At 40.5% G+C, this 13142-nt stretch overlaps 1 protein-coding gene across 4 annotated transcripts; it reads right to left on the bottom strand.

Moving 5' to 3' along the window:
• Window positions 1–778: 778 nt before the first annotated feature.
• STX16 (syntaxin 16) lies at window positions 779–12781 on the bottom strand. 4 transcript variants are annotated; one of them, XM_071815502.1, is made up of 9 exons: window positions 12441–12781; window positions 10002–10013; window positions 8939–9046; window positions 7631–7771; window positions 6848–7010; window positions 5833–5924; window positions 5321–5464; window positions 4721–4801; window positions 779–2728 (listed from the first exon to the last, which is right to left on the bottom strand). In XM_071815502.1, the coding sequence occupies exons 1-9, from the start codon at window positions 12573–12575 to the stop codon at window positions 2624–2626; spliced, it is 981 nt and encodes a 326-aa protein (XP_071671603.1). In that variant the 5' UTR covers window positions 12576–12781; the 3' UTR covers window positions 779–2623. The 4 variants fall into 4 exon arrangements, with proteins under 4 accessions (XP_071671603.1, XP_071671605.1, XP_071671604.1 ...); XM_071815504.1 differs by having other exon boundaries at window positions 10002–10046; window positions 12495–12780; XM_071815503.1 differs by lacking the exon at window positions 10002–10013.
• Window positions 12782–13142: the final 361 nt, after the last annotated feature.

Raw genomic sequence — 13142 nt, 5'->3', positions numbered from 1 at the left:
TGCATTTTAATGGAGAAATTCTGTACAAAGCCAGAGCTTTACAGGATGTTCCTGCAAGGTGCGGAGCTCCAGCGCTGCTGCTCTGCTCCAGTCTTGCAGCTTCCCACGGCACTTTGTAAGGGATCGGAGGTTCGATACAAGCCGAGAAGAAGAATCCAGCCACAGCGGAGCAGCCCGGGTGCACAGTGTCAGCTTGCCCCACAGCACAGAGGCGATTGCAGCTGGACACACACAGGGATGAGGTTCACGCAGCTCTTGCTGCTCTATCAGCCACTGTTCAAGCCACCTTACTCCTCAGCTGTAGCGGCTTTTTTGGGCTTCCACTGCCCCATGGCACAGATGGTACCTGTTCTGTAATACTCCATGTGGAGAGACATTCAAAATGATTTAGAAGCCTGGAAGGCTGTGGGGTTTGTTTTTTCTTCTCCTGGATATGATCAGATTCATTAAATTATAGCTCAAGTTACACAGGACAGTCGACATCTGAATTGAACCCCTTGCCCAATGCATATTAAAAATGCATTTCCTTGTACAGAATTTGAAGAGAAAATACACAGCCATTTACCTCAGTGCAGTCAAGGTACCACAGGCATTTCAGTGACAGCTGGGGGGGAGTTACTCCTGATAAAGCAACTTAACTTACATTGTGCTACAGAAAGTTACACTTTTTTTTCCCCCCCCAAGATATTTCATGTCACTGCTGCTTTCATTTAATTACAAAGACTATATAGAGACACATTATGGTTCAGTTTATACTTAAAAAAGAGCAATTGACCAATTAGGTTGGAAGTGATTTATTACTTCTTTGAATTCATTAGCCATGGTAAAATGTCAAAAGCACCAAGACAGAAATAAATAACACCATCTCATGTTAGAGAGAAAGTTGCAAATACAGTATATTAAATTATAGCAATATGCTGCTTCACACCAACCGATGCAGACAGCACACTAGGGAGACAGTAGTTACACTCACAATCATTGAAAAGATCTATTACCAGAACAGGGGAGCTGCACACCCACCTACAAACATCATTCTTTTTTCCAATTTCCATCATGAATTTAATCAAGGGTTTGAACCAGCAGGTTTGGAAGTTCACCATCCCCTCTGTCTGGAGGTCACAGGAGTGGTACAAAGCTTTTCACAATGAGCCACAAAGAGCCAAGGCTTTCACATCTTTGTAGTCTGAGCTTTCAGGTCTGTTCCTGCACCAAGTCAGTTTAAAGCCACATCTTAACTCATCCGTAGTACATTGTAAAGAGAAACTCAGGGCAGGCAACATATGCAACATTAATATCATAATATTATGAAGCTGTACTTTAGGGACTTTGAGCAGAGCATCTCTGCAAGTTCCTGGGGAGCGCTGTATCCATCAGAAAATGAAGGAAATAAATTATAGTCCTTTGGGGAAAAAAAAAAAATCCATACAGAAAAGCCATATTAAAATATTAAAGCAAGCCCTCTACAATTGCACACCACTTCAGGCCTGAGTTAAACTGTGAGTGTTGTGTTAGATGTCTCTTCTATAACCTACAGCAAAGTTTTCCACTGAGAACAATCGTGAGAACAGCCCCAGATTCTCTACTGCAGGCCTGGTAACATCATTTGCATGACATGTCTCCGAGTCAGTAAAAGAGCACAAACACATCCTAAACACCACAAACACATCCTCTTCCAGGCAGGCATTTGGGGGAAATAATGAAATCTTCCGTCAGGGAAAATGGGTGTAATATATATGGGAGTGAAGTCACTTCTTATACAAAAATAAACAGTTTATACAACAACTAAAGTATGAAACACCCGAGACCTACTGTAGTAGGTCAGCCGGAGCAGAAAGCCAAAAGGAGAATCTCTGGTTTAAGTTTAACTTCACTACTGCTTTACTGTAATGCTTGGACTTTAACTAAAAAAATGGTGCATGAAAAAAAAAGTGATCATTCCAGTGAGCAGAAACATGATTACTCACACTCAGAACATTCTTTAATTAACGAAATGTGTTAAATTAGGCCAGCGATTAAATCTTGTTATTTACAAGATCAAGTACTACTCTGATTCTTAGTAATGGTGCAGTATCTAAATTAAGATCACAGGGGTTGGATTACATTCTGGCTGCAAAAAGCTTTCGTTTTTAGCTCTCTATCCCGTTCTTTGGAATTTTTGAGTCTGGAAGAAAGGAGACGAAGTCAAACATTTTTGTGCCTCATATTTTGCATCATGATGCATTTCTGTTATCTAGTCCCATGACTCAGTAACATGATTTAAATCTGAAGCCTGTAACAACTGTAACATAAGAATACAGAAGACAACACATTTTTGTTCACAGTAACACTAATTACTGTGCTAAGTGGTAAACTTCAATTTTGTAATTTTGTGTTTCCAAATACCTCTGCATAGAGTGCCAAATTATTTGTGTGGGGGCAAATTTCCTGACATTTCCCATGTTATCTTTACAAACACCTCACAGATCACCAAACTAGTACTTTGAAGAATTCTACAGAAACATTGCACAGACTTGGCACCACAAGGGCTGATACATTCAATGCAGTTTTCTGGAGTGCAGGTCCATCCATTCACACGGGGGAAAAAGTTCACATCAGCTCCAAAAATCAGAAACTGAAGTGAAACCTAGTGTGACTTTACACCAATAAGAACAACAATAAGGACAATTACTATAACAAACAAAATTAAAATAACAAGCATCTTCCGATTCTTCTTTTGATATTGCTCTGCCTATAGGAACATAAAAGAAAGAGTTAATAGTTAGATTTCTGTGCAGTTCAAGTGCAGACTGTTGCTTGGTGCAAGTGAAGTACATGTATCTCACAACTGTTCTTAGCTAAGCTGACATTGCATACAATGTATATGGCAAGGAACTCCCACAAAATAACTCTGGTCTGCACTGCAGGCTTCAGTGAAGGGCAGTGTACACTCAAGTGACGTTCATCTGTATCAAGGAGCTGATATAATATTCCTGCATTATATGTGAAGAACACTAAAATTCAAAGTCATTTTTTAATAGGCACTTTTGTTGTACCCGATTCAGTTGTGCCTTTTCATTTTATTTCAGTTAGAACAAAAAAGTTGCTTTTTTGTTTTGTTCTCAGTTTTCTGCTTTATTCCTTCTCTCTTCTAACTACATTTTCTCATTCCTTCCCTCTTTTTCCCAAAGGAATTAAAAGGAAGCAATGTGGAGAAAAAACTCTCCAAAAGCCAAAGGAAAGTCTGCTAATAGAAGCTAAACAAAACAAAACTTGCTTTTTAAATTAATAAACCTTCAAAATTTAAAGGGCAAAAGATATTAATTTTTCTCCTTTATAGTCCCTGGAAAGTAATTATTCATTATCAGATCTGCTAAAGAGGTGTTTTTTAACCTGAAGCTATGTAACATGCAACCACTGTGATTATTTACTTAATTAGGCTTTAGGTATCAAAGCCTGACAAAGTATCACAACTGCTGCCAATTTTCATGTGAAGCAGGAATTGGTAACCAGTGATTCACACCACCAGACTGCTGCAGTGAATTAACGCAATTCCTGTGAAAGTGCTGTCTCAGTGGGTAATAATAATTATGCCAAGTAAAACAGAAAACTGAAACTATAGATATTAAATCAAAATAAAGTTACCAACAGTATGAGAAACAACAGGGTATGTGTCTTCGATACAACTATGCAGACCTGTGCGTGTACCTTCCATGACAGGTGAAAAAATTCCTATGCTGCACTAAAACCAGGTATGTATTGCATCAAAAATCCATCATTTAGTCAGCAAGCCAAACAGGGATTCGCTGACAATTTGTTAACTACCACCAGACTAGAAATAGTGTCCATTCCAACCAATTCATTTATTTCCAGTTCAGTTTGTGCAAATTGCTTTTAATTACTTTAAGCCTTGTTCAGCAACAGTCAAGGCCTTACTTTAGCGATCCCCAATTTACTTTTATGTATAACAAGAATAAACCTGTAACCAATTTACTTTGCTTTTCCTCAAATGGCACTTTTTTGCTGTCTGTATTAGAAGTCTACTATAATACAAAATGAGTGTGTAGTAATAAGATGTCCATGTTTCCAAACCAGAATGTTTTACCTAGGGGCTTTTGCATAAGTCTCTCACTCTACTTTATTTCCAGCAACAGAAAGACTGAACTGAGCTGACAAGTCAGAACTCAGCTTAAAATCAAAACAAAAAAACCACAAAACTCTGTTCTGCTGCCAATTCAAGCTTTTCAGATGCCTATAGAAAAAGCTTCACATGGAAAGCATAAGGTTGGGCCGAACTTCTAACAAGTGTCAGATGGTCAGAGAAAACATTCAAAATTGTTCTTCCTGTTTGCACTATTGAGATAATGTTTTCAAACTAGCGTATTTCAACTGACTGAAATATATATGAAGTACCCAACAGCCACTCCTATTTCACAAGTGCTGGTCTCTCAAAACAGAGAAGAAATCACAGATCGGTCCCACCAGGTTGGCAATATAAAGATCAAAGCCCATTACTTGGATACCCAGAAAGTTGTTTAAGAAATTACCATTAGGCATCAAGCAGGACATTAACAGAAGATACATGCGAAGTACCTACTACAGTACAGCTGGACATTTTACACTGTACAGCAATCATTTCTAAAAGGGACAGTGTCAACTGAAAGATGACTGAATAACCTCACAGCTATTAAATTATAAAAGATCATTAGATATGCAAAGCATCTTAAGTGTTCCATCGGCTTACCTTATGTAGCTGTTTTAGACCCTCTTCAGTTTTCATACACGACTGTTCGACATTGTAGTCAATTCTATCTAGAACTGTTCCCTAAATAAAATTGAGAGAATGAGCACCAAACTGAACCTAAATGAACTTCACAAAGCAATTACTATTATGAGGAATAGAGTAATTAATAATGTTCGCAACAAACAACAAATGAGCTATGTAGATTATGAACTTTTACAGGAGAACTAGTTGGGACTGCATTAAAAGACCTCCTTGCTCAATGACTGAGTAGCAGCTCTGCCACCATCTCACACCACAGCCCTTAATAATCACCTCACTTCCAGGTCAGGTGATCAGCAGAACTCTGGGATATTTTTTTTTTTTTTAAATTAATCAATTTATTTTTTTATTTTTAGTCCAAAACCCATAACCAGTTGATTTTTTTTCCCCCATCAACTCATTATGTGGCAGATTTCAAGCAGAGGAGACCCTAAGCTGAAGAGGTTAAGTTCGGAAAAGCAAGAAGCACATGAATACAGGATGTTACAACATGAGGAGTTTTGAAGCCTTAAAACTACGTGGAATCTGCTATTTCTTACTAACACTGTGATGCCAACGTACCTGTTCTACTATCATCGCTCCTAAGTCTCTAAATATTTCATTGAGGTCGGAGATTGACTGTACAATCTGACGGATTTCCCGTTCCCGCTCTTCTACCATTAATGTGTTTTGCTCCACCAATGCCAGCTGGTCATCTGTAAAACCCTGTTGAAATAAAGTATTTAGGTGTTGAACAGTGTGAAAACACTAGAAATAATTATAAGCATTATAAGATTTCATAACACAATAGTCCTTTTAGAATTTTCTAACAATTACTCTTGCATCTACCCAGAAAGCTGGTGTGACAAAGAACAGAACTGTATTTACAGACCTAGTCCTGGTCAGTCGTGGCACAATTATCTTCACATCACAACAGCAATACCAGTTAGGAAAATGTATCACAAATCTGCAGAAACAGAACTTCCACGTAGCTTGGTCCTCATGGCAAACCATTCTGATATTTTCATACTGAAATTAAAGGTACATTAAAAAGTTTCTTCGTATTGAATTTGGGTAATAACATCTTAACTTACTCTGTCATAAAGTGTATCGTCCTCCCCATCATCCATCAGTGGGACTGAGGTGTCGAAGAAGTGTTTGGATCTTTCTTCTCTGTTTTTCATGCCTGTAAAAGACAAACTACGTTTGAGTATATTTATGCAGACTGAAATCAGAGTCAAAGTAAAGTCTGAAGCACCAAACAGAAAAGCACAAGAAAAAAATCTGGCTAATAAACGACAAATAGCAGTATCTAAGTTTTAATTGTCAAAGGCTATTTAGCAAAACATAAAATCCCTGATTTAATCAGAGTTGAACTTGTTAAGTGATTATGTTCCACAAAGTTAAAAAAACAAAAAGGTAAGTTAAAAGCATTAAAGTGCAATGATTCTAGGCTATTTTCTAACAAATTCCCTTAGGAACATCCCTTGTCTGAACTGTGATATTAAGTTCCACCTGTGAAATTTATACCACAAGAAAAAGAAATATTATATTAGTATTAAATTTGAAGACCAAGTTTTTGTGGGGTTTTTTACAAGCTAATTTTAATCTTACTTAACTGAAAAGAGCACTGCACACAATTTTATATTTTTAAACAGAAGATACTCCATTTCTGATCTATTTACAGATGCCAAATTTTATCACAGAGGACTTTTTAATCTATCACAGAGTATCAGTCAACAGCAGGTATCATGTCTGAGGACCAGCGGCTGCTTCAACCAGTGTAACAGAAGCAGCTTTGAAGACCACAGCTTGAGAAGCAATTATGCATTAAAAATGTGGATGGATGAAATGCACTGGTTTCATTGATACATTTAACCATGACATTTCTCTTTAGCAACGTGAAATAGAGAGGCAGAGTAAACCAGTTTGAACATGGGTTGTAAACCAGAAACACCCAAATTCTAACCTCCACTCCGCTATACTCCTGGTGTTCCTGTGTGCATCACTTGACCTTTCTGCGCTTCAGTTTTCCCAACCAAGAAAATAAGGGCACTTAATTAGCGCTTTCCGCAGGAGCCCGTGTATTACTGTATCTCTTATGCTTACGTTTGAGATAGTCAGACTGTGCGTGCCTAAAGTTGGTGGATAGATCCTGAAGGGACTGTGCTAAGGAAGACACTACATTCCTGAGAACACGAGCTTCTTGTTCTGTACAACTACGTGACCTGCTCTGCAAGACCTGGACTGCTCTCTGACATCTGTGAAATAACTGAGAGAACAATTTCATTAGTAAAAAAAAATACAGCAACACACACTTGAAATATCACATTGCAGAAGCTCCAAATGGAACTAATATTTTGATTTCTAGATTTTATAAATGAATTCCTTATTGCCCAAAGCAGCGTTGAGAAAGGTCTGGAAACACAGATGAATGAACAAAAAGCTACCAGCATAGCAGAGTAACACGACTACTGCTGGCCAAAGACACTTGTTTCATTATAACTGCTTGGACTGGAAGCCTTAGAAAATGTATTTGTATTTCTCCGAGACACTTGTAAATTATTTTTATTAACTCTCCCAATCCTTTTCCAAGTAGGAAAGCAAAAGGTAAGTAAAAGAACAGGGAGGTTAAGTAACTTCTTGAGATGTTCACTGAGACAGAATCACAGACTGGTTGAGGTTGGAAGTGACCTCTGGAGATCATCTTGTCCAACTCACCTGCTAAAGCAGGTAGACAGTGAGCGCAGCACTGAGCACAGAGCCCAGGACTCCTGGCTCATTTCAAGACTGAACGCAAGAGAAAAGCTGTGCTCAAAGGAACGCCCTGCCTCACCACGATGCGTTATACATACGTCAAACTGCAGGCTGAGAACTGAAAGCAGTCTGTACCTGTGTGATCTCTTGGGTTGTTATTTCTATTGCCCGTTCTTCTTCACTGCTGTCATCCAGCGTTGGTCTGTTTAGATGTTTATCATGAAGACTGGCTAATTCTTTCATCTTCTGTTTAACCCTGGCAATATCATACTGAATCTAAAACAGAAAGCCCAACGAAGAAAGGGAAGTGACTGATGTTTCAGAGGAAAAGGTTCTGGAAAATGCTAGATGAAAATAATTGAAAGAAAACTGTATAACACAGAGCACACCAAAGATAATTTAAAAAAAATACCAGGAGCTAGGTATTAACTGAGTACTCTCATATAGTTTGAATTTACTATTTTTTAAATCTACTCTTGTTAGTCTTAGGCAAATCTACTGTTTTCAAATATGCTTCGTCAATTATATAATGATAATATTATGCCAACTTAATATCATAGTAAGAAAGTCTAGCCAACTTCCAAAAATATAAAGGAAAATTCAGGTCACACCTTCAACTCTGTCAAACATTGGATAGCCTGAACTTAACTGTAAAAGTTAAATGACATGCATTCAAACAAGTCATTAAAAGTAAATCTGTAAGGATGATTATTACCATAGAAAAAGGAGACCGATCGCCTTTCTGCACAACAGGTTCTATAAGCACAAACTGATGGGCCACCATGTGCTCTGAGAGTACATTTTAGAAGGATTTTCTGAAAGTCAAGAATAGCTTCATGCTCCAAATACTGGAAAAGGTTTTTAACGGGATTCCTCCAGAATGATTCCCTTGTATTGTCCAAATACTTCCATAACTTGAAAGGCATCAATACTGCATAGGCAGGAAAAATTCTCCTGCTAGAACATACCAACACTTTTTGTTTTCACCATTTTAGGGTCTATTCAACTGGAACCCTCAAAGGGTTCAAACAGAAGTGCTATTTTTTTTGTACCCTTCCTTCTCCGTTTCAAACTGAAAACACCTTTGGTTTGCTTCAGGACCTTTCTGCAGCCTCAAGTCTAAATGCTCAGCAATAGCATGTCTGTCCTAATGGTCCCAGTGTACCGTTAATACTGGGCTCCCACTGATGATGCAAACCCAGTCTTCTGGAATTTCTGGCCCTAGATAATCTCCCTTTATTTCACCTGCAATATATCCTTCAATATGAGTCACAGCTTGCCTGATACTCTCCTCTAAACAAGGTTGTCAATTTAGAAAACATTCATTTTTTTCTTCTAATACTACTTCTGTGATAAAACAGAGCCCTGACAATGTACCTGACAACACTAATAAATTCCCGCATGAGAAATCCAACTCCGTGTTGGATTTGCCACACAACTTACTTCGTCTGCTCCATCAACCCATTTGGGAGGTAAGCGTTTTGTTACTCCAATTGCTGCTTCGGGATCTAAACTTATTCCCGACACCAGTGCCATACGATCATCTGCAAGCTACAGAAAACAAAAAAAGACAGCAAATTAATTTTATTCAAATTGGCTCCAAATCCTTGGATATAAGGAAAGCGCACACGCATGTCTTGCCATAAAAATTAACCTCAAAAAAAAAGTGTTTGCACACAATGAAGGTGTGATCAAGCTCCACATCTCTTCCTTTGTAGCTATATGCTAATGAGCTAAATGCTCCTGCTTCCTACAGGATCTGCAAGATGAAATGTACTCTTGGAATCAATTCTTAGGAGAGTTCCAAGGAGAACATATGGTCCTGCAGTAAGAATTCAAGGAATTCTCCTATTGGTACATGTCACATTGGACAATGATTCACAGCCAAGGGATCCCAAATCAGTAACATAGTAGGGTTTATATCTGGCCAGGTAAATTTGAAAATCTCATTTGATAATATCTCCCAAATAGAAGTGTTTATTTTATCTTGAAGAAATACAAATAGTAACCCATGACTGTTCTCAAACAACATTGTATTAGGCAGACACTCAGCTCCTAGGCAGCTGAGGAACACTCTTGCAAACAGATGTGCAACTAAAATTGTTGAATTCATTTAATGGAAATTAAAAGTTGCTAAACGAAAGCAGCCAAGGCAGTGACCAATCCACACCTCCCTATATCACAATGACACATGCCTGCTGCTTCAGCTATTTGGTTGTACAACTTATGCAGAACATACAAAACAGTGAATAGCTTCACTGTACAGAGTCTCTATATCCCATATGTATGCAATAAGTCAGACTAGTTTATATATCTATTAACAATGTAACTTTACATCACTAAATCCTTGTCTTCTCTATGCAGCCTTGTCCAACTGCACACAGAGGCACCTCATTCTATATAAAGAAATGTAATAAACTAGCCGAAAAAAAAAAAGAAAGGAACATTTTAGCTCAATGATGAACACCTGATGCACCATGGCAGAAGAAAATGTGAAATACAATACCTCATCCAGCTCCTGAAGTGATTTGTGGATCCCATTGGCCCCATCCAGTTAGAGACAGCAAAAGATAAAATGGAAAAAACACAAAAAAGACATAGGGCAGATATAGGGTATGGTCAGTTGAGAAAATACTAATTTACTTTTAATCGTAATGGTTTACCAAGAACAAAAACTGGCTTTTAAAACACGGCTATTCAATAAATACAGCATGATATTGTACTTTTGAAGTCAGCATATTGCTTGATGCACAAACTTTAAAAGAATATTTCAGTTGCTTGGTAAACAGAACATAAGAGATCAAGTTAAAAGCCTGGCTCGTTTTCCAAAGTAACCACACAGTGAAGTTTCTAGTTACTAAAATCTCAGGTAGAAAAGCTGCAATAGAATATATTGAAGTGTGACAGCAAGGGCAATGTGACTGCAGTATTCAGCACCCACTGGTGAGTTCAAAGGTTTAATTACAATTGGGAGATGCACATCCAAGCTTTTGTAAGACATGGATTGACAAGCACTCCAGTTATCACACGATAAAACAGACAGTAGAGACAAAAAGCAAAAGCAGATGTAGCATACACTCACTTATGTACGCAGTTTAATTACGCTCCAGTTTTCAGCTAACATCAATTCTACCTACATCTGAAAAAATACACCTGCACCTTCTCTATTTGTCAGTCTTTGTACTGTAGAGGGTATGTGTGAGCAACAGGATGTATCACTGGAAGATTAAGAAATCAGGCATGTCAGAGCTAAACCAAGGACGAAATACTTGTGGTTTAACAAAGCACCACACTTCATCTAACAATCTCTTATCCTATACCAAGCTTGTGAAATAGGACTACGTTGTTAAGAATGCTGCTTTGATTATCTGTGTTTAAGGAATGGTCGAGTGTCCACATGAGAACACATCTTACAGGGCAGAACGCAATTTTTGACAGAGAGCTCTCACAGTAGAGGATTTCTTTGGCAGAAGCCTGGAGAGTCAACTAAGGTTAAACCAAAGTAGAGTTAGAGTTTGCAGCACTGCCCTGCTGGCACACAGCAGCGCTGCTCTGGGGACAGCACCCACAGAAAAGGGAATTCGCTGCAGCTCTGCTAGGGACAGGCATCTTTGACACACAAAATGAAAATGGCTCATACTACTGTCCTCACACTTCTTGCTAACACAGTTCAGTGGATGAAGTGAGTCCATGGCTCAGCTTTGGACCTGGTAGGCACCTGAGAGTTCTGTAGTTACTACAAGTGCACAGTCACTGTTGGCTTTGAATGCACTTGAATGAGCACCCTAACCAATAGCTTCAATTAATGTTAACACTGTAAATAAATATTTTGGCAAGTGCTAAGTGTTATTGCACTCACTGTTGAGTAAAAGTGTAGTTTCATTGCTCAGTAGCCTGTGGGTTTAAGCTACCACTAACTTTCCTATGTGATATTTTAAAAAATCCAAGGATCTGAAATAAAGTTATATGGATATTGGCAAAAAAACCCATGTTAGCAAGAACTAAAGGCAGTGCAAAATTAAACCTGTACCATACACATTACTATTGACATTTCCTGTTCTACAAATGCAATTTAAGACGTAGCTTGTCAGACACAGATGTAATAAAGTTAACAAGGGACAAAGACAATTCAACAGCAACTCATCAGATGAAATAAGCACTAAGCACTGTTTTTCCTAGCAAAAATGCATTAACGCAAAGCAATTTAAAATGATCAGGCTGCCAGAAGATATTCACTGGCGCCTGTTATAAATAAATGATAAGCTTGAACAGGAAAAACCTCAGTAGAACTGAGCTGCCCGGCACAGCCTGACTAGCGACAAACTTAGAAGAAGCTGCATAAACTGCCTCTGAACAAATGGCTTTTTGAAGTTTCTGCAATGGTGACTTACACTAAATCTACCGACTCCCCTCTCTTACAGATGACTTTCGGTATTATTTGTATTTAGAAGAAAGAAAATATAAAGGGCAATGGACATCAAACTATGGAAAAATTCAAGCAATGAGAATAATCTATACGAGATTATTTAACAGTGCCCACACTTAAGCGAATAGAAGAGTTCTGCCCTAGGAAATAACTCAGGTATTTCTCTTTGGGGAAAGGAAGCATCAAAAAGTACAACGGACAAAACCCCCTCATATCAATGCTAACGTGAGGTTATTAGAATAACTGTATTTATTACTCATGAAGTGAACAGAGACGTGATCAGCACAGTGACAGATCTCTTCTACTCATTTTACATGAAGGAGGAGGAAAAAGGGACCAATGCGGGGGGGAAGGCAAGAGGGACAAAAACAGAGGCCGGGGGGGGTGGGTTTGAGGAGAGGGGCCGGAGAAGGGAAGCTGGGGACACCGGGGGGGGCACTCGGGGAAGGCGGGAGGCCCGGGGGGCGGGCACGGCGCGGCTGCCCGGCGGGTACGGTAGGATGAAGGGAGGAGACTCACCGCAGCAGCCATGCTACGTGAACTCAGAGGGCTGGAGGAGCCGTAACTACTCACTTGCTCGGCCAGCAGCTGCCGGCTCTGCACCGCGTTGTTCCGCAACAACAAGAACGCGTCCGTTAGACGCCGGGTGGCCATGGCCTATCGCCCCGGGGCCCCTCGCCCCGGGGCCGCTGCGCGCCTCGCTGCCGGGCCCTCGGCCCAAGCTCAGCCCGGCGCCCGCGGGCAGAGGCGGCGGCCGCTCCCGGTGGGCGCTCAGAGGGCCCGGGCGGAGGCCGCCAGCGCCGGGTCCCCCCGCCCGCCGGCCCCGTCCATCACCCCCGGATCCCAGCGCAGCGCCGGCCGCGGCCCCGCTCACTTCCGCGTTGTGCATCGCTCGGCGCCTTCCCCCGCCCCGCTCCGCCCGGGCCCGCTGGCCGCTGCACCAACGTTCCGGCCCCTCCTGGGGCCGGGGGGCAGCAAAACCCCACGTTTAACTCAAACGGCTGCGAAACCCCCTTAGGACTGACAGACCCCAACCCTCTCCTGGCCGTAGCACGGCGCTATGGAGGGCGTTATGTTGGTTCCCCGTAACGAGAGGCAGGTGTGGGCCCTGGGGACACGGCAGCCTCCCTGTCCCCACACCTGCCCCAGGCGCCCTGGCCGGAGCCCAGCCATTCTTTGTCGAGGAAAATTGACAAAACGGCTTTATACAGCGAAGCCCTG

Source organism: Patagioenas fasciata, chromosome 16 (assembly GCF_037038585.1).
Source record: "Patagioenas fasciata isolate bPatFas1 chromosome 16, bPatFas1.hap1, whole genome shotgun sequence".
NCBI lineage: Eukaryota > Metazoa > Chordata > Aves > Columbiformes > Columbidae > Patagioenas > Patagioenas fasciata.
Note: the sequence above shows the minus strand (reverse complement) of the source record. Positions and strands in the feature narration are given on the sequence as shown.

What these genes read in the sequence shown, in the direction of transcription:
- STX16 (XM_071815502.1), bottom strand. Translation starts at nt 12,575, where the DNA reads ATGGCCACCCGGCGTCTAACGGACGCGTTCTTGTTGTTGCGGAACAAC. An exon ending in ACAGTCTGACTATCTCAAAC is followed by an intron (nt 5,925 to 6,847) that starts GTAAGCATAAGA and finishes TGTCTTTTACAG; the next exon opens with GCATGAAAAACAGAGAAGAA. An exon ending in GAGCGATGATAGTAGAACAG is followed by an intron (nt 4,802 to 5,320) that starts GTACGTTGGCAT and finishes AATTTTATTTAG; the next exon opens with GGAACAGTTCTAGATAGAAT.